General features: G+C 39.0%; 1 protein-coding gene and 1 non-coding gene across 2 annotated transcripts; one reads left to right on the top strand and one right to left on the bottom strand.

The window, feature by feature from the left end:
- On the bottom strand, positions 1-21,905 carry LOC103179890 (plakophilin-2). The gene is made up of 13 exons (XM_007895401.2): positions 21,506-21,905; positions 17,201-17,313; positions 15,384-16,471; positions 14,747-14,882; positions 13,451-13,658; positions 12,424-12,601; positions 6,541-6,658; positions 5,055-5,213; positions 4,341-4,514; positions 3,378-3,531; positions 2,476-2,665; positions 1,898-1,985; positions 1-402 (listed from the first exon to the last, which is right to left on the bottom strand). Exons 1-13 carry the CDS (start codon positions 21,696-21,698, stop codon positions 307-309), a joined length of 2,895 nt encoding a protein of 964 aa, XP_007893592.1. The 5' UTR covers positions 21,699-21,905; the 3' UTR covers positions 1-306.
- Positions 21,906-23,012: 1,107 nt separating this feature from the next.
- trnaa-cgc lies at positions 23,013-23,084 on the top strand. Its single transcript has one exon. It is a non-coding gene; the product is annotated as a tRNA-Ala (tRNA).
- The last annotated feature ends 3,397 nt before the right edge of the window (positions 23,085-26,481 follow it).

Genomic DNA, 26,481 nt, shown 5'->3' with positions numbered 1-26,481 from the left:
TTTCAACTCCAAATACCCGCTTTTGCCCCATATCCCTCGATATCCTTACCTCACAAAAATAATGAGTGGTCTATATCATTCATCTACAGATGTTCCAAATTAAAAGTGATGATGTCTCCTAATATGCAGATTTGTGAGATTTTATTAACAATATGAAGCCATAGCACACACACACACATACAGAGTAATTATTCTAGTGTAAACCCTAATGTAGCTTCTAACCATCACTGTCTGAACTTAAAGGCTTTCCTTTTGATTTTCCAGGTTTGCTCTTTAACATCAAGCTGATCTCGGCACAGTGTATTCTCAGTAGGATGACTTCCTCCCTTTGCTGAACTCGCGGGTTGCATGGTATGCCTTGGTTGTCCTGTTGTTGATGAAATCTGTCTTTATGAACCCAGCCTTTGAATAAACAGCCACTATGTTACAACGAGTGAAGTTACTCAACAACGATCAATACCTCTTGTGTTTTTCATAAGTGAATCTTGCAACATCGCACTTATCTTACGCCATGAATCTTTCTGCTTTAATTACACAAAGCTATTTAAATCTTCCTGTATATAATCCGCATTGACATTCAAAAAGAAACAGCAAGTAATTTCATACCGTTTTAAAATAACTTAGAAAATTGACACTGCAATGGTATGCCATTTTTATGAATGAAAAATCCTTTTTAAATCATTCTGGAAAACATTCTAAATACTTCCCATCCTTAGAGGGATAAAATATATCATAGGAACTACTGTCCACAAACATGTCACCAATGTAAATATAATCCATATAGTCAGGGAACTATACTACAGATCTTGTGCCACGCTCTCTAGTGTTAATTATCCCAGTGAGTTAGGTGAACACTGGACTTTTTAATCACTTATATTTTACCATCTGAGGTTGCTTAAATATCTTCCAGGGTTGGGTGGGCGGTGTGAAGAATGTTGTAATACATGGAGCAAGGTTTTGATAATAAGAGATCAAGAGAGGGCTTCATTTTTGCCTTGTCTCATGTTTCATGAGCTTTCCGGGAAGTCATTTGTTTATAACTCATAACTGCGCCATCTATTAGTCTGTGTGCGTAACTTGAATATTTTATAACGCTATGTCTCAGGAAACTAAATAGCGCTAGTGTTCTGATGAAAGATCATCGACCTGAAACGTTAACCCACGTTCCTCTCCATAGATGCTGCCTGACCTTCTGAGTGTTCCCAGCACTCTGTTTTTATTTGAGATTCACACATCTGCAGTATTTAACTTAGGATTCTATTGTGAACAGCACCTTTACATAAAGCTTTCACATGCCAGCAATGTACGCATGTCCATGCAAGTACGCTGCATTATTCAAGGTACAGCTGTGAGCTACCAATGAATCCACTCCACAACTTCCGATTCACAATCTAGACCCAACCAACCATGGTATCAGTGGTTGATTTAGTTATATTTACAATGTGAAGGAGAGTTGTTCTTCCAGGTTTCAGTTATTTATTAACTGGGGGGAAAAAAAACAACCTGTAAAGGCAGTCTTTAACCTATGAGAAACACTCTTTGTAGAAAAAAAAATTCTCCCACCTTCTAAGATAGATGGAAGTGGGAGACTGGAAGAAAGCATCAAATGAAGTAAAGTGAAAGCTTTGAAAGATAATAAAACAAAAGTATGCTGTTGCTTTACAGCCGGCTGTGGTTGTCTTTCAAAATTCTGTGTAATATAATTTATATTTGCATAAAATGACATAGTGATCCACCATGGAAACAAACCAGACAGCCCAACTACTCTACTCAAACCTCTGTTACTCCTGTCCCCATCTCATATACACTTCTAATCCCTTCTCTCTCCTGTATGTCTCACGTTTCCTTCTTATATGCATTGGCAAGTTAATGCAGCAATACAAAGCCAGTACCGTACCTTTTTGTAACTGTGGTGAAGATCCCGATGGAACCACAAACCGTACAGCAGATGAGCGGCAGCACTACCAGACTTGGTGTTAACATTACTGAAAAACGTAAAAGCAACATTAGAAATTTTCTTTCAGGCACGGTCAAAATCAGATCACATAACTAACTGACAATAATGATCTGTACCAAATAGGGCAGCACAGGCTAACTAAAATTCACCCAATGTATAAAGCTCATGTTAACAAAAAAATGTCAGTGTTTGTGTGCATCACTAATTTCCATCATCTGCTATAAATTTCCAAATATATATGTATATATATATATACATACACACACATACATACACATACATCAATTAATTTGAATTATTCTACTCCAACCCCTCCCCAGTGAGTCATATGAATTTGGTCACACACAATATATATATATATTACATTATATATATATTGCATAATATGTTTATATATACTTCCATTTGATATAGCGCCTTTCACATCACACATGAAATATTTTAGAAGACTCCCAAAGCAGAGATCAGCACTTATATTCCTTTCACTATTTCAGTGTTGAGGACATATTCCAACTTACTGGTCATTCTTGCTGATGTTTACCACTTTCTTCAAGCCTCCATTCTGCACAAAATTTTGTGCACTTGACACTTTGTTCTGGATTAAATTGTTCAGTGCGTGACAAGAGAAAGCCACCGTGTCATTGAGGATTGTGGAATTGTCGTTCGTTTCAGGAAGTATTGCAATCAGATCAGGCATAATCTTACCAACTAAAAAACAGATCACATTCCATTGTATTTCTTCATCCGTCATAACAGTTGCAAGAAAGTCACTGCTTAAGGCTTGATATAAAAATGACTGGATTTAATGATACCAAATAACATTAGCCCATGACTTTGTGCAAAGATTATTATTGTTATTGTAAGTCATTTCATTACCACTATTGATATCCAGATGGTAACACTGAATATGCAGCATTGAATACAGCCCAGAAAATTGAAGGATGTCAGGTAGTAGTCACTATCTATGCAGCTCTTTTGTCTCCCTAAACTCCCTAACTATCCATTAACTCAACACTCCCTTAACATGAAAGTAAGTAACTACATACTATATGTTAAATGCAGTATCCTTCTTAAAATGCAAAATTACTGCAGGAAACTGTGCTCCCTGTACAACAAACCTAAATACTTTGGATTTACTAAAATAAACCTCAGTGTTGGATTATTTTCACATAATCAGCCAACAACTGAATTGATTTATAGAATATGTTCTATCTAGAGTTAGCAATTTACAACATTATACGTGACATTTAGATAAATACTGTCCTAATAAAAAAAATGATTCTCCATTTACCTTTGTTTAAAAGCATGAAACACGAATACAAATGTTAAGACTTGCACCTTTAAAACCTTCATTTAATACCAAAGTTAAACAAACACAGCCTGAGCTGAAATACTATACTATTTAGTCAGTGAGACACACCCAGCTCGTCATGGACTTTAGAGTTTCTTGACATGTTCCTCAGCAAAGAGACTGCAGCTTTCTGCACTCCCGGTTCCTGTGAGTACAGCATTCGCCTAATGTGTTGGAGACCGTTCTCTTTCAACGTGATAATCTCAGAAATAGTATAGCCCATCTATTAACAAACAAGGGGAAATTAACTTTAAAATAAAAATCCTCATGTAGAAAATGGTCAGAAAATTCTTTATTGAACAGTGTAAGACTCCCGTGTTACTGAAAGATATTCAGATTGACAGAGAACTGTGGTGAGGTTAAAAGGAAGGTTTCAAACACCCATAATAGATGATGTTTACCTACTGTGATTTCTGTTTTTGTGTGGTTTGGTTAGTGAAACAGATTATCGAATAAATGTATGGCCTTTATCAAGAAGGCAAATATTGCATTGGATTTTCACAAAGTTTAACATAGCAATTGGTTTCCTATTTACTTAAATGAATCATAATTATATCCCAAGAATTAATGTCCCTCTGCAATGACATTTGAAAGCTTTCAGCATCACCAGTTATAAATTGGCCTGTCTGTAAAAATGTTCAAAGTGGCACAAAAGATATCTGTGACACATAATAATAATCCTCGCATTTGACACAGCGCCTTTCACGTCAGCGTTGGATTATGAACACAAAAACTTCCAAATCAGAGGCGAGAGTGCTGCCAACTCAGACAAGCTGTCAGTGAGAAATGCAACTGAATCAAGCAGCCCAGGTTGGCTCACAGCCTATCCTGTCAGCTGATCTCAGGCAGTACCTAGTTGAATTAAGATGCTATATCAAATGCAAGTAATATTATTATTATCTGCTGTTTTAGGTTTTGTAGAAAATACAGTTAAAATGCTTGCAAAACTGCAAATGTAAACGAGTGCGTTTTGTGATAAGTGAGAAAAGTAGATCAATGACAATGTGTTATACTATTTTGATTTCATCTTACTGGTCCGTTGCCTGCGGTCAGGTTTTGAAGGGATCCAAGTGATGCCTCCTGAGTGCAACTTCTTGTGCTCCTCGCTAATAAAGACAGGTACAACCTCACCGATAGGCTGTGCCATAACCATTCAACACCTTTAGGATTTCTCTTCTCCTCCAGAAATGGAGCACTGCTTATCCCCTGTTAAGGAATGGGAAATAAGGCACGATTTAACATTTTAATCCTGTAATGGTCTTTCATTTTGAAGCGGAACAAATAAATGGCATTTGTTAAAATGCAAATGACCACCTGCATAATGTTTCAACAACCATGACAGCTCTCGCATGCGTGTTGTGTACTAGAATCGCTTGTGAGAGAGGTCAAGCTGAACGGCCAGCTTCCTGTTCGCTGCCCGCAGGCACAGGAAACTGCCTGGTCCTCCACGGAAACTTGACATGCATCACCCTTCAGGTGACCACAGGTCCACAAGATGGAGTTCCATAGCGTAGTGGTTAGGCGCTCGTTCCGCAAGCGAGAGGACCCGGGTTTGATTCCCGAACGGGGTGAAACCTTACGCAAGCTGCTTGATGCAACTGGACAAATATTCTTCAAAACGAAGCATGTAAAGGGAAAAAGTCATTAGCTTCATCCAGCCTTCTTTATAAGAGCTTTTCAATGTAATGACACGAACATAAAACAATGAAAAAACAATGTAAATGTATAAATCAAGATGTACCTCACCTGTTTTATCTTTGTACTGCGCGATCCAAAGCAGCCAAACGATTTCTTGCTCGATGATGTATCGCGCTTCCAGGAAGAGCTCTCTGAATAGCTGCTTGGCAGCTCTTCCTCCAGTTGGAAGGACAGGTTGTGTAGGATGCAGGTGCAGTTCTCTGCAGCCTGAATTAAAGTAAGGCATGAGCATTAGAACCGGCAATAATAAAATAAAGTTTATTAAATTAATACATTTTGTTAAATTAATAAATCCGCTTTACAGTATATCCTGTGAAGCGCTTTGAGATGTCTTGAAGTCATGATAAGGTGCTATATCAAATGCAAATATTATTATTAACCTAACATGATTACTAGCGTTGGTTAGAAAGATCCAAGTCTTTGGATCCTGTAGCTCAGTGGTTAGAGCACTCGCTTTGCAAGCGAGAGACCTGAGTTCAATTCCCGGCAGAGGGCGAAACCTTGGGCAAGTTTCCTTACTCCACACGCCTAATAATAATCCCTCCAAAACCAAAAACAATAATAAATTGGTCATTTTCAATCCATGACTGTTTGTGGGACATTGCTGTGCGCAATTGGCTGCCGCATTTCGCCCACAAATATACAGTCAATTCACTTTACAGTATATTCTGTGAAGCGCTTTGGGACGTCCTCCCGACGTGAAAAGCGCTATATCAAATGCAAGGATTATTATTATTATTATTATTATTATTATTAAGTCACTTAAAACATAAGAAAATCCCTGAATAAATCTTTGGAACAGAACATTTACTGCTTCCATGACCTAGTGTTAATATTGATATGTTTATGAAACACGATCTCAGCTTTTGTTCAATGTTTACTTTACCTTTAACTCACCCTGTCATTCTATGTGTCTTCTTTGCGTAAAATTCGGTAATAATTCATTTCTCGGTCAATGATTTATGGACCCTTATGGTGCGTTAATCTTTTATAGCAGGATATGTTGTGTATTATCATGCAGTATTGAAGCATGTTATTTTGTAAAACAAAATCCATCGCAACTTTGCTATCATTATAAATAAAACATTATAATTTTTTTTACAAGCAAGTTATTTACTTACTTCTGTCATATCCATAAGGCATTATAATACATTAACATAAATCTGTTACCTTCACCTTACTCAGTGTAATAGAATTCATTGCTTAAGCACATTGTTCTGAAATATTAGAATTCTCATGTCCTACTTGCAATTGATTCACTTTTGAGTGTCGTTATGAAAAACAAATGCATCTGACTCAATGGTTAACTTGGCCCAATTGTAACTTTAGACGACTAAATGTTATGTGTTCTGTCACCGCTTTCCATGATCTTTCGGTTCCACTAAACCATGGACATCTGACCCCAGTTTTATAGAAACCAACCAAAAACCTTTATCTGTACATATAATGTTGAACACAAATCTTGTTTAAAACGTTATTATTCTAAGCTCCATGTTATGCTGTTTTCTCAAAGATCTTTTGCTTTCAGTTTTACCTCATCATTCTCTTGGTTATTAGCAATTGTGAACTGAATGTAGTGAACGAGTGAGTCAATCAAGCCTTCACTTTCTCTCATTTTGATTCGACCTTCTGGACTAGCTGAGCTTAAATTCCTGTAATGAGATGAAGAAAGAACTCGAGTGTGAGTATTATTAAAACACTTGCACATTGCCTCACAGAGAAATAATGAGACGCGCACAAAAAAACAATTCAAGGTGATAGAAGGGTATTTAGGAGGAAGGTATGGGAGAGAGTAAGGAGTGGGTGCAGGTTCGTGTGCAGAATAAACACCGGCTGGCACAGATTGGTTGGACTGAATGATCCGTTTCATACTTTACATTCTATGTAAATCTATGTGAAACCGACAGCATTTATGGCAAACACTAAACTAGTTCCTACTACTAAACTAGTAGGAACTGCTGTATGGGGTTTAACCACAAAATATACAGTCAATTCACTTTACAGTATATTCTGTGAAGCGCTTTGAGATGTCTGATAAGGCGCTATATCAAATGCAAGGATTATTATTATCTCACATCCCATTCTATTTGAACCTCAGTCCACCAGTGCCAGACAGTCATTTGCATGAGGGAGCAATCTGGCAGTCTTTGTAAATCATGATTGAGGAGCTTTTTCTATTACAAGTATTATAATAACCTGAAATGCCGCAATATTTTCTCAAGAAACTTACAAATTAGCACTTAGAAAAGCAGCACAAATAACAATATTTATTATGCACAAAGAACATGGCAATAAAAAATCTACTGTGGAGGCCCGTAGTGTAGTGGTTAGCACGCTCGGCTCGCAAGCGAGAGGACCCAGGTTCGATTCTTGGGCAGAGCGAAACCTGAGGCATGTTTCCTGTACTCCACCGTCTCGGTTTCGCTCGCAGTAAGTAGGAACCTGTTGTTAATCGATTGGCAGATCGCTTTCTGGGAGTAATAATCCCCCCTCCAAAAATAAATTTGGTCATTCACTCCACGACTGTTTGTGGGACATTGATGTCCGCAATTGGCTGCCATGTTTTGCCCACAAAATGCACAATCAATTTACTTTATAATATATTCTGTGAAGCGCTTTGAGAGTCTCAACAACATGATAAAGCACTATATCAAAATGCAAAGATTATTGTTATTACTGAAAACATACATTACTTAATATACCACAATATACCAATGTTAAGTATCCAATAAGTATTTCACAATGTAGATGGAGATTCTTACAAGTGCCAACTTGGCAACAGTGTTAGACTTGTCAAAGTGGCCTAGACTCCAATATGTACAAACTGGATTGTTCTGTTTTGGTATTACAGGTATTAAAGGTATGAACAATCAGGTATTTTGTGATGTTCTTCCGAGATCAAAATTCAAAGTTGTAGGAATAAAGGCTTGTTTTCTGTTCTGAGAGAATTTCTGTGGTTTCCACAGTAATTACTTCTATCAAGGCAAAAATCATGAATCTATTATAACAAGCCAGTTTGCACTTTTTTATGTTAATTAATCTCAGGACTTGCATTGAAATATTAGAGTAGATTCTGTTATGTTCTAGGCCACCAATGCTGCCACACAATTACAGCATTCAAGAAACAGCTACCACACGTGTACCTATCTGAAAACCACGTTGTTACTTTCATTTCTGGCGACTGAACTCCATGATTAGTCTGTATATAGTTGGCCTGAGCACCACGGCCAAGAGAAACACTATAGGTGCTTTGTAGCTGTTCCGTCAAAGTGTTCGGAACAAAATAAGTTTTCACTTAGAAAAATATGGGCTAATAAAGGACAGCCAACACGAATTGGTTAAAGGCAAATCATGTCTAACAAACCCGATCAGAGTTTTTCGATGAAGCAACAGAGAGCGTGGATGAAGGTAGTGCAGTTGATGTAGTTTATAGGGATTTTCAAAAGGCATTTGATAAAGTGCCACAAAAGAGACTTGTAAGCAAAATAGAAGCTCACGGTATTTAAGGGACAGTGGCAGCGTGGATATAGAACTGGCTGGGAGACAGAAAGCAGAGAGTTGTGGTGAACAGCTGTTTTTCTGACTGGAGGTAGAGTGTGCAGTGGTGTCCCCCGGGGGACAGTATTGGGACCACTGCTGTTTTTGATCTATATAAATGACCTGGACTTGGGTATAGGGACGACAATTTGCAAGTTTGCAGATGATACTAAGCTAGGAAAAGTAGTAAACAGTAAGGAGGATAGTAGCAGATTGCAAGAGGGCATAGACAGACTGGTAAAATGGGCAGACACGTGGCAGATTAAGTTTATTGTGGAGAAATGTGAAGTGATGTATTTTGGAGGAAGAATGAGGAGAGGCGATATAATAATAATAATAATAATAATCCTTGCATTTGATATAGCGCTTTTCACGTCGGGAGGACGTCCCAAAGCGCTTCACAGAACACACTGTAAAGTGAATTGACTGTATATTTGTGGGTGAATGCGGCAGCCAATTGCGCACAGCAATGTCCCACAAACAATCAAACAAACAATCGTAGCTGATGGTACAATCTTAAAGAGGGTAAAGGAACAGAGAGACCTGGGGGTTCATATAAGTACATCTTTGAAGGTGACAGGACAGGTAGATAAAGCTGTGAAAAAAGCATACGGGATACTAGGCTTTATAAATAGGGGCATAGAATACAAAAAGTCAGGAAGTTATGGTGAAACTTTATAAAACACTGGTGAGGCCTCAGCTCGAGACTGTACTCAGTTCTGGGCATCACACTTTAGGAAGGATGTCAAAGCCTTGGAGAGGGTGCAAAGGAGATTTACCAGGATGCTATCGGGAATGAAGGACTTCAGTCACGAGGAGAGGCTAGAGGATAGGATTATTCTCCTTGGAGTAGAGAAGGTTAAGAGGAGACTAAATAGAAGTTTTCAAAATTACGAGGGGATCCGATAGGGTGAACAAGGAGAAATTATTTCCACTGGCGGGTGAGGGGGTAACCCGAGGACACTGATTTAAAATAGTTGTTAAAAAAACAGGGGAAGTGAAGAGAATTTTTTTCATGCAGTGCGTTGTTCGGATCTCGAATGCATTGCCTGAAAAGGTGGTGGAAGGCGATTCGATAACTTTTAAGAGAGTAGATAATTATTTGGGGAGGACAAGTTTGCAGGGCTATGGGGAGAGAGCGGGGGGAGTCGGATTGATTTGGTTAGCTTTTTCCAAAGAACCAGCACAGACACGATGGGTCAAATGGCCTCCTTCTGTGCTGGAAAGTTCTTTGACTCTTCTATGATTCTATGAAATGATCAATGCCATTCCTGACTCTGCGGGAACCGAAAAAATACTAAGTACTGTCAACTGGAAGCAGATAAAAAGATATTTTACCAAGCTGTGAAATGGGGGAATGCAAAATCTTAAAAGCCTTCCATTTAACTCTCCCCTATTATCAAGCAATAAACATACAGGTATCAGATTAGAATGGGTGTGACTAATGTCACTGGGATGGAAACAGATCCATTCAGATTAATGATTAATAGGCAAGCAGGCTCGAATATCAGAATAGATGCAGGTTTGTGTTGTGCAAGTGAATTATGTAGATCACAAAATTGTTTCACTGATTATTATTATAATATATAAATGCATATTGATCCTCCATTGTGCAATATTTTTTTAAAAAGTCTTTATAAAGAATTTAGGGCGAAATCTTGGGCAAGTTTCCTAATAATAATAATCCTTGCATTTGATATGGCGCTTATCACGTCGGGAGGACGTCCCAAAGCGCTTCACAGAACACACTGTAAAGTGAATTGACTGTATATTTGTGGGCGAACGCGGCAGCCAATTGCGCACAGCAATGTCCCACAAACAATCGTAGATTGAAAATGACCAATTTATTATTGTTTTTGGTTTTGGAGGGATTATTATTAGGCTCTGTGTGGAGTAAGGAAACTTGCCCAAGGTTTCGCCCTCTGCCTGGAATTGAACTCAGGTCTCTCGCTTGCAAAGCGAGTGCTCTAACCACTGAGCTACAGGACTCCACACGCCTGATAATAATCCTTCAAAAAAAATAATAAAATTGGTCACTTCAATCCACGACTGTTTGTGGGACACTGCTGTGTGCAATTGGCTGCTGCGTTTCGCCCACAAATATACAGTCAATTCACTTTGCAGTCTATTCTGTGAAGCGCTTTGCGACGTTGAGAAGACGTAAAAAAGCACTATATCAAATGAAAGGATTATTATTATTAAATATTCAAGAACAATTTTTTGTGGAATCCAAGCAGAATTTTGAACAACTATGAGTTTGAGTGGGTTTATCTTTTATTTAGAACAATTAGCTATTTTATCTGGCGGATTATTAGCCAAGGTGCCACTTCAATAGCAAATGATTGATTAGTTATTTTATTGAAAAATAAAAAAAACAGCTAAATAAGTGCAGTTAACTAATAATTCCACATGGCACTATATTGAAATGAAAGGAGTTTCTCCCACTGTCCTTGCCAACAATCCTGGCCCCTAATTAAATTGGTCATTCAAGTCATGGCTGTTTGTGGACACAGCTGTACACAAATTGGTTGCCACATTTTTGCCGACTGCTCTTTAAACTATACCCTGTGAAGTGTTTTGAAACATCCTCCTGATGTGAAAGTTGCTATAGCAAATGTAAGGTTTTATTTATTTATGGATTTATTACTGAAACCAAACCCACATAATAAGTAGACTTATTGCTTTATGACAACGTCTAAAATAGAGTGTGTCATAATTTTTTTTTACTCCACCTATACTCATAAACCCAGTTCTTGGCCACATGAAGGCAAGAATTGTCAGCTTTGTAAATTAAGAGCTGACAAGTCATTTTACAACTAACTGAAAAACTAAGACACAACATGTTGCTCAATCATGTCATTCCTGGAGAGATAGGATGACATGAAGCAGGTATGAGTTGGCGAAGCAGAGGGAATGGCTAGAAAAGTACTATAGCAGGAGATCAGAGAGTTAGGGTGGTTCAATGCTGTGTATGCATTTGAAAGACCAGGACCTTAATTGATCTGCTCGGGGATAGAGAACCAGTAGAGCCGGGTGGAGTTGATCAGCTCACACAGCCTGGTGCAGGAGAGAATGTGGGTTGCTGACAGTTGTAACACCTTGTAGTTTGAAGGTCATCACATGTAGTGCTGGAAATTATAACTAATTATATTTGAAAGACGAGTTTGTGTATGCAGTTTTCCTGATAGGTATGATGACCAAAATCCTGCACAAAATGAGGGCTCAAATGCTCTATAGCTGAACTTACACTATTTTCTCAAACCACTACACTTTACCATATAGCCTGTGAAGCACTTTGAGAGGACCTCCGACGTGAAAGGCGACATATCAAATGTAAATATTAATATGTTGGCAGCAACACTGAGTGGTCAGGTTTTGCTCAACCTACTAGACATTCAGGATAATGAACTCAATAGGATGTCAGAGCCTTGAGGTTTGGATATCAGAAAGCAATAATTATTTCATATTTTTCCTGTTGCTAGGCAATGCCGCCCACATACATATTGATAAAGCGTAGCACATCAGAATTACACTGGCTATTCAAACAAAAAGGAAAATTTTATAGTTTGAATAATAGAGAACTATTTACAATAGCATACTATTTCTAAATCAACTGATTGATTGGTTCACAACCCTTGCAAATAAATAACCACTTACAGCACTTTAGTAATCTTTAATCCAATGTTTTCTCTCTATACAAATTTATTTTAAAATAAATCTATTTTAAAATAAAAAGCATTTCATTTCTTTCTGTATTTATTTGTCACTTTTGTAACCGAAGAGATCCTCTTCTATTCAAGTAAACAGATTCCCAGCCACGCAGGATGTAATTTTCAATGTCATGGTAATTCTACTGAATTGTAGTCTAGTAACAACTCACCTCATGCAACCAGTGGTGTTGAAAAATACATCGGGATCAATATAAGTGTTCTTCACACAACTGTCATTGTCAGGCCAGCCCGAGTATGGAATGATGACTGAAGTTGTCAGTGGGGTTAGAGCTTCTTGGATTAGATCACTTTTCAGTTGTACATTGGAAGACAAGTTCCACAGTAAGCCTGAGCAAAAGGGAAGTTAAAAATAATCAGTGAAGGGCAGACAAGGACACATCTTTCACTACTGGAACTGGCTCTATGCCTATCACTTTTTGTTTGGTCAGTCGGGTGTCCCATCACGATGTTTAAGGGCATCCAAACCAAGCTGAGAATTCCATGCATCCCACCTACACGTGGAAATTCCAGAGATAATTGTTGGGAATGGAATGGAGGGATACATCCTGCTTACCTAATTCTGGAGAGTATTAGGCACAGATTGGCAAGAGCCAAAGCTTAGGGAAACCAGAGTGTGCGTTGGGCTAACTGCTGAAGTCTAACCAGCTAAAACCACATAGCTTGCCATTGATATCGCTATCACATAAAACTATCACAATCACTACAAAACCTTCAGAAGGACTGATAATTTGAGTTACAGCTACCACTGTAAATACCCACTATGCATAGTCATTGTTTCAATCTGTTTTTGCTGCTGTGGAGACAAACTATTATGTTGCTGAATTAAGCCTACGCATGAATCCATGCAGCCATCATTCCTAACCATTGTACACTACAGGGCGAAATAGACGAGAGGGCAAGATAGACAAGCTGGTCCTGATGAATTTGATGCCAATGAAAAATTTAGCCTGAGCAAAATAATAAAATGATGATGTACGTAAAATGAAAAATCTTCCTTAAATGTACCTCAAGTATCGTTTAAATCAACCAGACAGTCACCATGTTATGTTGGCCAATACTGGATTCTACAACAACAATATACATTTATGTAGCGCCCTTCATGTGGGGTGGCGTCTTGGAGCGCTTTAATTCTAGATTACAAAATGCATCAATAAATGATCAATGAAGGAACCTCACCTGTGATTTGCTTTTGTGTCTCAATATCTTCTGTTTGCCTCAAAAGTTGCAACAGTTGAGGAAGTCCGTTTAGCTCCTTGACCTCGATCTTGTTGTCATTGTCCTCAAAGACACCATTGCGCATCGCCCCACAAGCAGCCCTTTGAATTTCAACATTTTCATCTTTCAGGAGTGCCACAAGTTTTTCAAATCCATTTAAATTATAAAGCTGTGCAAGCAAGATGTAAGAGGTTAAATAAGTACAGTGTTCAGCAGTAGCGGTGCATTCCTCCATTGCAAATCTAAAACAGGACACAAGAACACTGCTGACTTACTTTTCAGCATTTTAAGACAAATGAGAGCTTCAATAAGCCTTCAAAACACAATTCAATCACCATGTGAACTCCACCAGGAAACTATCACAAAATTACAATTTCTTTAAAAATGTATTTGCAAGTTTTAATGTTTTGAGTTTTAAACTTTCCTACACCAATAAAACCAATGAATCCAACAGTATAGCGATATTATTCTACCATTCACAAATTCAACTGAAAGACACAAAGTTTTTTTTATATAAAGTACTAGGATTTAAATCTTCAAATTATGGACAACAAAAAAAAATCTGAAACGTAAGAAATGATTTTAGTAAAGGGTTCACAGACAGACAACCAGCCCAAGAGGAACAAGAAGTGACAAAGGGTTTCAAAAATTGACTAGTTGCTTTATTGTCAACTAAAATAATTCAGGATTATTACATTGAGGGATAAATATATCCAATGCAGTTACCTTTCTTCATTATAAAGACATCACGTTTCCTGCCAAATTCATAGCAAAACATGCATTCAATAATGCCCAAAGTAGGAATGAGTCCTCTGTTCCCCACCACATAGCGAAGAAAGAATGGTGGAGAAAGAATGTATGTGTTTTCTTTGTTTTGTCTCCATCCTCCTCTAAATCTACGGACGTAGGTAATTCTGCAAGCCTAGCCTAATCTTGTTTAGTCACGCTCCAAACTTATTATGCCTACAGTATCCATAAGTCTTTTTAAAGCTTAACTCCTTTCTGCCTAACCCGTTTTAACTCTTAACTTTCTACCATCTAACTAAGTTAACGTAAACAATTAACCTATGCTTGGAACCCCAGGTTGTGCGATGTCAAGGAAATGATAGTAGAAAACAAACAACATCAAAAGAGAGCTGTTTCCACAGGGCAATGGAAAATGTTAATGTTTTGGAAAAATAAGCAAACGTTTCTACCCTTCCTCAACTCCGTGAGCATATTTCCAAGATGTTATTTAAACGTTGATGGGGCATTTACCTCTTTCTTTGCTTCAGGCCTTTGGAAACATTCGTGCTGAATGAAATTTGCACCATACAGCGTGTAGTCAGTGTTATCATTGGTCAAGGCATCCACTGCAGTTTCCATAGTCCATGCAATGTCTTCCCCATAAACACTAAAACGAGACAGAATTGTTTCAGATGGAACTGAATTTGTCATCAACTGGACATTATTGCAGTGTTCAATGCAGGAGCAACAGTATTTGCAACTACATGCAAGTTTTTTTTATATTCCAGAGAATTTATTTTTAAAAAACAAACAGGCGTCTTGACTTTCCTACTCAGGCATTACAGGAACATTTAATAATGAAACACAGTAATTAATGATCTTCTAATTTAGTCTTCTTAAAAAGTAAGTTGACTGTATTGTAAAATATAATTTATTGAGAGCAAATGGTAGTAAAGTGTACATCAAACTCAAATCCCAAAGTTTGGGTTCTTTGGGTTAATTTCCAATTCCTTAATCCTTGGTATTTTAACTGTGTTTTGGGAAATTTGGTTGAAGATTTGATGTCTTTCAGGTTGTCCCTTGCTGGATCACACAAATACGTATCTTTAAATAGTGATAATGCCTTGTGAATTTCCCATTCCCATCATTTCTAATCATTCGGATTTACCTTTCTGAATCAGTTGCATCTGTTGCCTGAAGTTCAACAAAGTTTTCTGGTTGGACTTGTATCTGGAAATCATTTCTCACAGCCTGAGAAGACTGTGCGGCAACTGTCTCGCTCTCCTCTGCAAGTGGCACAACAGGGTTTTCGGGAATATTGGCAGTAAAGTTGTTTTGTCTCTGTGACACCTGATACCAATTGAATCTTTTCCATGCTTCATCTCGTTTCATGTGAGCAGCACCTTGGTAGCTTAAGGAAACTCCAGTTGGCCTCTGGCCTAGGCTGGTAATATGATTTTTGTCGTAGAGGTTAGACATGCTTTGACTAAGACCAGACGTGACAGTTACTGGGGCACGAGTTGGGACATTGTCTACAAAAACACTATCGGGGGTCTGAGGCTCTATAGTTGCGGTCACTGTAAATTTCTGTGAACCCTGACTAGAAGATTTCATCAAGGGCATGGTTTGATTAAGACAAGGAAGGCCTGGAGGGATGATAGGCTCATTGTGCACAAAACCACTATTGTGGATCTCGAACTCTCTATTCCTTGACGCTATATGTCTCCGTGACCTCAGGACAGAAGCTCTCATCCTGGACATGCTTTGATTATAATTAGGAGCAACAGTCGCAGGAGGGTTGACCCAATCATTTTGCATAAAGGCACTATTGTAGATCTCGGGCTCTTTACGTAATCTCACTATGTGGTTCTGTGACATCTGGAAAGGCATTCTCTTCTCAACGGGCCTTGAATTTAAAAGAGTTTCCGTTCGAGAATATTTTAAACGAGTGGGAAAACTGGGCCGGGCATTAATGTGGAGTCTCCCTCCGATTGCGTTGTCGTAGCTGACACACCGTTTATGGAGCATTGTATTGTCCTTCCTGATGGTTCCTCTTGAAGCATATCTGGGAACCGTGCGAATGTGAGCACGGCTTAGATACGGACTGTTTTCAGGAGAAACCTCTATCCTCTGTGTTGGTTTATTTGTGATACTCTGTAAACCCTCTAATTCGAATCTTCTGGTATGTGATGAAAGTCCTGCAGGTGGCCTTCTCAGTGTTTGTCCAAGTCCATAAGTATTATATTGACTAAATTCCTGAAAAAGACACACTTAAGTAATACAAGAGCAAACATAAACTAAATGATGGCTAAAATAAATGTCCTTTGTTTGTATCAAGCGGGTGGTAGAACCAAGCACAATATCCGCTTTCTCAAACTCTGTTTCAAAATCCCTCTGGTCTTCCACCCTCTCTACTTTTAAAACCCTTCTAAAAATCTACACTGTTAACTGTAACTTGCGCTCTCTGCTCAATCCCTCCACCTTGGCCCCCTCTTTGCCCCTCTTCAGAGTGTTTCCGGCCACCTGCTCTCTCTCTCACCAGCTCGGCATGAAACTAATACCGTTGTTTAGAGCTCCATGAAGCTACCCTGTGTGAAGGGCGCTATATAAATGCAAGTGCTGCTGTTCCTTCATTGGACCATTTACTTATAGAAATATCAGAGATTTTTACTTTAGGTTACCCTTCCCTGTAATTTTAGATTACTGTATGCTCTTGTTAGCATCAATTCAAATGGCTTCCTATTTGAAAAAAAAAAATGTAATATATGCCATCTAATTTTTTATGGCATTAAGGCTTTAAGCCTATCTATCCCCACAAAACCTTCCTCTTTGACTGCACATTTGATCATCTATCCCTTCACTACCACCAGTGACTCTCAACCTCAGCTTGGGTGCCAAGCCAGGTCTGTCCGGCGCCTTGCGACGAACTCCTGATTTGAAAAGCGTTGTATAAATATAAATTTGTATTGTATACTCCTTACATACCTTCTTGATCCTGTGAGACCCTTGTACTGGCATTGTGGGATAATCAAATAGATTAGATCTAAGAAACTTGATATTCCCATCATCAGGAACACTGAATGTTCGCTTTTGAAATTCTGAAAATAAAGATATACTGTAAACAATTTTTGTTCCTTGTAACTTACATTAAGAGAAGCTTGATGCATACAGGAAGGAGAATGGAATAGGAGATGGGAGGAGGATAGGGTTGTGATTTTGGTCCGTGTGGTATCTGACACACACACAGAAAACCCATCACCATCATTATCCAAACAAGACTTGGAATACCACATACAAGTGTCATATAGCCATAGAAATGTTCTCAATCTGGGGGAAAAAAAACACCCTTTCGCCTTGGAGGGATGCATTCTTATCTATTTCCAAAAAGAATTCTGCACAAGTTTGCGAGATTCAGTCTTAATAATAACAATAATAACATAATATAGACAAATGTGGCAGCCAATTTGCATAGAGTAATGTCGGTAAAAAGCCATGAAGTGAATGACCAACATTTTCTGGAGGATTATTGACTAAGACACCAAGAGAAACACCCTTCTTTTGAATGATGCCAATAGTTCGAATAAGATTAACATCTACCTGAACAGAACTTTGATTTAACCTACAAGACATTCAAAGGTCGGTGCCTCTGATAATGAGGTGCTCCTTCAAATAATCAACTCATAGCCTTAGTGTGTGTGGGGCTTGAACCTACAGCATCGTGACTCAGAGGCAAGAGAGTCACCAACCAAGTCAAGCTAACACCTAATTTAATATTAGGGTTAGGGTTAGTGGAGTCCTGTAGCTCAGTGGTTAGAGCACTCACTTTGCAAGAGAGAGACCCGAGTTCAATTCCAGGCAGAGGGAGAAACCTTGGGCAAGTTTCCTTACTCCACACGTCTAATAATAATCCCTCCAAAAACCAAAAACAATAATAAATTGGTCATTTTCAATCTACGACTGTTTGTGGGACATTGCTGTGCGCAATTGGCTGCCGCGTTCGCCCACAAATATACATTCAATTCACTTTACAGTATCTACTGTGAAGCGCTTTGGGACGTCTAGAAGACGTGAAAAATGCCATATCAAATCCCAAATTAACAAAATTCTTTGATGCATGGAGGTTCCCAAGAAAATGATGAAGCCTTTTGTTGCAGTGGTGGTTCTTGCAGTACAGAGTGGTGGAAGGTATAGATAGGTTATGACTATTCAGAATTGCAATGGAAAATAAATCGAATGTTACATTTGTAAATAAAGCTGCAGTCGTCGACACAACAATCAGAATGCAGAAAGTATGAGGAGAGTTCCACATGCTTCCTGAGTTCTCATCTCCTTGGTGATCCACCAGTGCGCTAAGAAGAAAAACTACAGTATTTAAAAATACTTTGTATTTATTGTCAAATGTAGAGACTATTTTATATAGGCCATCATGACAACCATTTGGCTGAGATTCTCTCTGCCTGTTTAGATATTAAAGATCCCAAGGCACTATTCAACAGAGTAGAGAGTTTTTCCCATTATCCTGGCCAATCGCATCATTAATAATCCTTGCATTTGATAAAACACCTTATCACATCGGTGAGACATCTCAAAGCATTTCACAGGATACACTGTGAAGTGTGGCCGTATTTTTGTGGGTGAATCGCAGCAGCCAGCTGCGCACAGCAACGTCCCACAAACAGCCATGGAACGAGTGACCAATTTGATTTGGGCAAATTGTTGGTCAGGACACTGGGAGAGAGAACCTCCCTTCTTTTTTCAAATAGCACCATGGTTGTTTGTGGGTCCTTGCCTACCAGCCCAAAAGTTTGCTACGTTTGCCTACATAAAACAATCACCACATTTGACAGTAATTACCTCTGAAGCACTGTGCTTTATAAACCCACAGGTTCTTTCCCTCTTCTAAATAAAACTACATCATATAGGTGCTTGCCCAGACCCCAAATCATGTTTATATAGAAAACAGGAAGATCCTAAAATATAATTTAAAAAAAAACATGCTTTTGATATAGTGCCTTTCACATCAGGAGGGGTGTCTCAAACTGCCTTATTCTAATAATAATAAGCCTTGTATTTGATACAGCATCTTATTCTGTCGCTGGAATGTCTCAAAGCGCTTCACAGAATATATTGTAAAGTGGATCGACTCTTTATTTTCTGGGCGAAACTAGAAAGGATAGTGATTGTATATTTTGTAGGTGAATCCTGCAGACAAATTGCACACAGCAACGTCCAACCCAGAGTCCGTGAAGAGAATGATAAATTTTATTTGGGGGATTGTTAACCAGGACTCCAAAAGAAACTCCCTTCTCTTTTCAAAGGATGCCATGGGATCTTTAATGTTCAACCTCAACAGGCAGACGGAAACCTTGGTTTAACATCTCAACTGAAGGACAGCATCTCCAACAATGTAGTAATAATAATAATAATAATCCTTGCATTTGATATAGCGCTTTTCACGTTTTGTAGAAGTCTCAAAGCGCTTCACAGAATATACTGTAAAGTGAATTGACCGTATATTTGTGGGCGAAACGCACACACAATGTAGCACACACACACCTCAACGCTGCATTGTAGTGTCAGCAATTAGACTGACAGTTCAAAGGCTGCACCCACTGCCTTCTGACTCAAGAGGGCAAAGAGCTGCAAAACTGAGCCAGGCTGACACCTCTTGTGGGGAGGGAGCCCTGATCTCAGTTTTCAAAGGTACTAGATGAATTGGTAATTCGCGGATGACACTAAACTAGGTGGGAGAGTAAGCTCTGAGGATGATGCAAAAAGATTGCAACGGGATATAGATAGGCGAGGGTTGTGGGCGAGTAGGTAGCAGATTAACAGTTAATAAATAATAAAAAAGGTTTCAGTTTGTGACTATCAATGTAATATGGGAAGCATTTTAGACATATCCCAGCCTCAGCTCTTCACCCTCACCAATGCCAGCGTATCTAAAATAGGACACTACCAGCATTGCACCCACAATAGGCATTTGACAAGGTGCCACACAAAAGGCTATTGCACAAGGTTAAGGCCCACGGGATCAATGGGATCATATTAGCATGGATTGACGAGTGGCTAACGGGTAGAAAACAGAGAGTAGGGATAAACGGGTCATTCTCGAATTGGCAGGATGTGACTAGTGGAGTGCCACAAGGATCAGTGCTTGGGCCTCAGCTATTTACAATTTACATCAAAAATCTAAACGAGGACATTGAATGTAACGTATTTAAATTTGCGGATAACACTAAACTAGGTGGGAGAGTAAGCTCTGGGGATAATGCAAAAAGACTGCAACGGGATATAGATAGGTTAGGGGAGTGGGCGAGCAGGTGGCAGATGGAATTTAATGTGGGGAAGTGTGAAGTTATTCAGCTAGGTAGAAAAAATAGAAAAACAGATTATTTTCTAGAGGGGGAGAGATTAGATAGTGTTAGTGTTCAGAGGGATTTGGGTGTCCTTGTACACCAATCTCAAAAAGTTAGTTTGCAGGTGCAGCAAGCAACTAAGAAGGCAAACGGCATGTTTGCGTTCATTGCAAAAGGTTTAGAGTACAAGAGTAGGGAAGTCTTGCTGCAACTGTATAGGGCCCCGGTGAGACCGCACCTAGAGTATAGTGTGCAGTTTTAGTTTCCTTATTTAAAAAAGGACATACTTGCCCTCAAGGGGGTGCAGCGTAGATTCACTCGGTTAGTTCCTGGGATGACGGGACTGACCTACGAGGATAGGCTGAATAAACTAGGGCCATATTCTCTAGAGTACAGAAGAATTAGGGGGGATCTTATTGAAACATATAAGATTCTCAAAGGGCTGAATAAAGTAAGACACTGAGGGTCTGTTTCCCCTGGTAGGAGAATCTATAACCAGGGGTCATAATCTTAAAATTAAGGGTCAGCCTTTTAGAACAGAGTTGAGGAAACATTTCTTCACTCAGAGGGTAGTGAATTTATGCAATTCACTACAACAACAACAACAACAACAAGATTCCATTTATAAAGCGCCTTTCACGTCAGGAGGACATCCCAAGGCGCTGCACAGTTGGGTCATGACATGGGGATAGGGCAGGTAATTAGAGTTAGGTCAGGGGCCGAATGGCCTACTCCTGCTCGTAATTCTTATGTTCTTATCCTTGTTGGTGTACAGCACACTGTTATTCCATCTGATTTACACGAACACACTCCTGCAAGGAAAACCTAAACTCATGTGCAACAGAAACAACCTCTCCACTGTACACCACTGGCTCTATTCAGACCTGCTGTTGCTGTAACACTGGTGTGTGTGTGTATGTGGGTAACTCACCTGTCTGTGACTTCCTGGTCATACGGGACATGGACAGCTGGACCTGCTGCCTGAGTCTCAAGCTTTTGTCTTCATATTGTCGCTGGGATAACGACAGCTTTAACTTTTCATCAGAAGGCAGAGCTAAGCTGGAGTATTCCTCATCGTTCTGGGGCAGGACAGTCCGAAAGAAGCTCTCTGTGCCTCCTGCCATGCCTGATCACTGCTTCCCAGCTTTACACCCTGGGGGTTGCCTGAGCTGGGAATCTGTCTGTAACCAGCACCAGAGTGGGAGAGCCAGAGCCCACTTTAAACACAGCAGAACTGCTCCAACTCTTTATAGCTCAATAGAGGGAACAGTTCGACAGCCTCTCCTGTTTTGCTGAGTGGTGCAAATCTCCAGAAACAACCTGTCTTTTAGCTGCTGAAATGAGCTGTGGGTACACCCTGAGCTGAGTTCTTCTCTCCAACTCAGGGTGTGTCTGATCAAGTGATTGGTCTCAGTGCCACTGACTCACATTCAGCTAACACTCAGCACATTTGCATGAGGATTGCGACACTGGTTTTTTTTTCGCAGCCAAAGTTTTCACCACGCAGGCTCATCCACTAGGTGAACACAACTTTCCAGATTTGTGTTTTTGTTTTATGTTTAACAGACTATGGTGTATGAGGAAGGGCTCCGCGTTTGCAAAACTCAATCTGCACCTTAGTGTAGTTCTTCTTATAATAATAATAATAATAACTACTGTGCGCAATTGGCTGCTGCATTTCGCTCACAAAAAAATAGTCAATTCGCTTTACAGTATATTCTGTGAAGAGCCTTGAGACGTGATAAGGCGCTATATCAAATACAAGGGTTATTATTGTTATTAAATATATATAGTGCCAGGAGAGCATCTCAAAGCGCTTCACAGAATTATTGAAGTGAGTGTATTTGTAGACGAAGAACAAGCTTGTAGAACACCCAACCCGAAACCATCTAAATATTTCTAAAAAATATTCCTGAAAGCTCCAAAAATTTACGTTTTTGTTGCATCTTGCATTTCCTTGTTAGAAATCTGCACCTAAAGGTTCCTGCAGAAGAACTTCAGAAATGTTGAGGGAAAGCTACCGAGAAGTGAGTTGATGCGATAAACTGCCACACGGTGAAAGTAAAACATGCACACTCACAAAATGCTGCCAATAGATCTATAAATGGAATGCAGCCAAAGGCAAGTACACCATAGCCCTGTGGTAAAATAAGACGTTCCAGCAGATACGTAAGCAACAATATGCAAGAGAGGAAGGAGGTTGTTTTGTTCAAATAGATATTGGATTAAAAAAAGTAAAAGGAACAGCAATCCAGAAAACTGGATTATACTTTAATTGTCTGAGTTGGCCTAGAGCCTTTTTATTGCACATCTTGTTATGAGACAAACATTTAGAAGTCGCTGCGAACACTCAGCAGGCGCTTATGTAAGTTGTGTGCAAGAGCCTATATAATTTACCGATTTGACTCTTATTGCTCAGGAATGGGTGAAATTTGTGGAGTCCTGTAGCTCAGTGGTTAGAGCACTCGCCTCGCAAGCGAGAGACCTGGGTTTGATTCCCAGCAGGGCCAAACCTTGGGCAAGTTTCCTTGCTCCACACTCCTGATAATAATCCCTCAAGAAAGAAATAATAATTTGGGCATTCAATCAATGACTGTTTGTGGGACACTGCTGTGCACAATTGGCTGCCGGTTTTCGCCCCAAAAATATACAGTCAATTCACTTTACAGTCTATTCTGTGAAGTGCTTTGAGATGTCTGGAAGACATGAAAAGTGTTGTATAAAATGCAAGCAGTATTATTATTATTATTAAATTCCTGAATCTAGATTTATTCCATCAACATTTCAGAGTATCTGACATTTGTCAAGTTAGTGAACGCAGACTTTTGACTAATTTTTCAGCCAGTTTTTCTGTAACTATACATGGCTCAGCTTGAATTTGGGGATTTCTAGAGAACAAAAATTTCAATGACCATTCAGTGTGTTATGATGGAATAGCATTCATGAGCATTTTATTGAATTTGTCAGAGGAAAACTGAGCTATTCTTACAGATCTTGCGTCTTGAAGTACAAAGAAAGCATCCAGAGAAGACAAGGCTTTGATAAAGAGAGCAATGTGAGTGGAGCATTTAACAGAGTAAAGAGCAACTTTTTCCTAAAGCTGTGTATTCAATTTGCAACATGCACAGTCTTGTGCCCTGATCATTTGCCAATGTATTTAATGTGAGAAAGATAATTGCAGGATTGAAATCTTCAGCCAAGCAGACTGACGTGCGCTTGTGAGAATTGAAGGAAGAAATTGCAAGTTTACCAAATTTAAAGGCAGCAGATTGATCCAGTTTCAAGGAACACCAGATGGGTAACTCAGTCTGACTTCTAGAGCAAACTAATAAATGAATGAATTTACTTGTCAGGTCTCCAGAAAAGAGTTTAACAGTGATGTTCAAATGATGTGTTTCTTATAATTGATATGACCTTATGGCAATTTGGCTGCTGTGTTTGCCAACAAATACAGTCACCACACTTCACAGTGAAATACTGTGAAGCACATTTTGAAGTCGAGATGACGTGATAAGGCACCAAATCAAATGCAAGGATTATTATTATCACAGTTAAAAATGTTAAACCACAGTTTTATCCTTTTCCAGTATTGTCTCTTGGTAAAGTTGTCTCTAAGCTATTTCAGCCCTTTAGTTTGGATAGTTCACAGAACCACCCCAATCTCACAATTTCATTGACATCGGTCACTAGATATAGACTAGTCTGGAGTATAATTGCCAAACTGCTGGGAGGAGCAATCATTCTGATACAACAATAAAATTACATTTGTATAGCGCCTTTCATTTGGGGAGGACGTCCCAAGGCGCTGATAGAAATCTGACGAAAGTGATAATTGGAGAAATCTGCCTGGAGAAGAAAGAGCTCCAGTGTCATCCCTGTTTTGTCTTTATTCCTGTTTCGAATTTGACCTTAAGCTGCTTCTATCCATAAGTTATAATGTGCAGCTTTTTCTATGATTGTCACTCAAGATAGGCTAAGACTCTGCTAAGCACATCAGTGTAAATGCTCTATCAGATTATCTTATTAATAATAATAATAATCCTTGCATTTGATATAGCACTTTTCACGTTGGGAGGACGTCCCAAAGCGCTTCACAGAACACACTGCAACGTGAATTGGCTGCACATTTGTGGGCGAACGCGGCAGCCAATTGCGCACAGCAATGTCCCACAAACCGTCGTTGATTGAAAATGACCAATTTATTATTGTTCTTGGTTTTGGAGGGATTATTATTATTATTATAAAGCCTTATCAGTTGATGTGCTCCAGTTGCTGTTAGGTACATAAATCATTAGAATAATTTTCTACTCTTTTGCTGCATAATTTACTTTCCGTTCGCTCTCACTGCTAACAAAACACTCATAAATTTTTAACTTTTTCGAATGGTATTCAGTAATCAATCTTCGGTTTTTGCAAATTTGTGTTAGTTACGGGTCTCTGGAGCAATTTTGAAGGCCTGCCTTACCTGCTCATTTTACAGATGGTTTATCTTACACGTTTCATTATTGTAGTTTGTATATAAAGCTGCGTGAACTGGAAAATATCACTAAAACTCCATCAGAAAATTTTACATTTCAGCCATCTCAACTGTTATCGTACTAATACGAACGACCCTTGCATTTGAAACGCCACCTTTCACATCACGAGGAATGCGTCAAAGTGCTTCACAAGGTGTACTGTATTTTCCCCGCACAGGTCGTTGCAAGTTAGCAACTGGAAAGCATAAATTTAAGGTCATTGCCAAAAGAGTAAGTGAAGGAAAAGATTAGGAGGAATATCTTTGCAAAGAGAGTACATGTCTGTGCTGTGAGTTTCTAGATGATGCAAAATAGGTCAGGTGCCCTGACTAACATAGGATTATCTAATGTTGTCAATGAGGAATTTCACCCCAAGTTACATACTCCAGTGCCATCCAGTGGCATCAATGCAGAATTATACAGTCCAGTCCAGTATCGCCACCCAGTGGTACTAATGAACAATTGCACATCAGTGGCGTCATCTGGTGGCCAGTAGCTGACAGTGCAGGTCTTCAGATTGTTATGGCAGTGGCTGCAGAACTAACCTTTTGGACTCCTGAAATATTCTTTGTGGGAACATGGAGGGTGCCAATAGTCTAATAGAGATGGTTATTTATTTAGAGTTTTGATATAGTTGATAGGGAGAGATTATTTCCGCTGATCGGTCAAGTGTGTTAGTGACAAGAGGACAATTAGCAAGTGAACGTTCCCATTCCCTACTTTTCTTATGTTCATCAACATTAATTGCAATGTTAACGTAAAAACCTCTTGTAAAGGATTTATAACATCTCCATAAAAGCAACGTAAACTTGACTTATTTCCTTTCCAGTAGCTCAGGATCAAATCCCCTCTTCTCCCATTTATTTGATTTGCTGATGCGAAACATAGTTTGCAAATGTATGAAAACAGTGCAGCGCTTTCACAAAATATATCAAGTAAAGCCCGATGTCTACTTACATTAATTAGGACTGACTGTTATGACCATTTTTTTCCACAGACAAATTACACTCAAACCCTCACCACCTACGTCTTGCTGTTATGCAGGATCTCTGCGTTGGGTCCCCTTGGTTAATTAAACCATCACATTTAGTTTAATTGCAGAAATGACATTTCCTCGTGAAATGCTGTACAGAATAATAATGCCATGAGAACTCATTTCTGCAGAACACAGTCTACCAAGTGCTGAGCATAATTTCATTGGTTTTATTTTATTTCAAACAAAATCCCATAAAAGTGATGAATTATGAATATGTCTTGGTTTACTAATGATGTTTAAAATATTTACTGACAATTATGTTATTTGTATCACCTTGTTAGAACTTGTTCACAGAATCCGTATTTTTTCTCGAAATTAATGCAAAGTTTGCAAAATCTGAAGGCTAAGCATTTT

This window comes from Callorhinchus milii, unplaced genomic scaffold, assembly GCF_018977255.1.
Source record: "Callorhinchus milii isolate IMCB2004 unplaced genomic scaffold, IMCB_Cmil_1.0 Scaffold5, whole genome shotgun sequence".
NCBI classification, from domain to species: domain Eukaryota; kingdom Metazoa; phylum Chordata; class Chondrichthyes; order Chimaeriformes; family Callorhinchidae; genus Callorhinchus; species Callorhinchus milii.
The sequence above is the reverse complement of the archived record's forward strand: the minus strand, read 5'-3'. Positions and strand labels throughout refer to the sequence as shown.

Bases quoted from the DNA above. Each gene is read 5' to 3' on its own strand.
- LOC103179890 (XM_007895401.2), bottom strand. From the start codon at position 21,698: ATGGCAGGAGGCACAGAGAGCTTCTTTCGGACTGTCCTGCCCCAGAAC. The intron at 4,515-5,054 runs GTGAGGTACATC...ATTCCTTAACAG, and splicing joins GCAGTACAAAGATAAAACAG to GGGATAAGCAGTGCTCCATT. The intron at 3,532-4,340 runs GTAAGATGAAAT...GTTTGTTAATAG, and splicing joins TGACCGCAGGCAACGGACCA to ATGGGCTATACTATTTCTGA.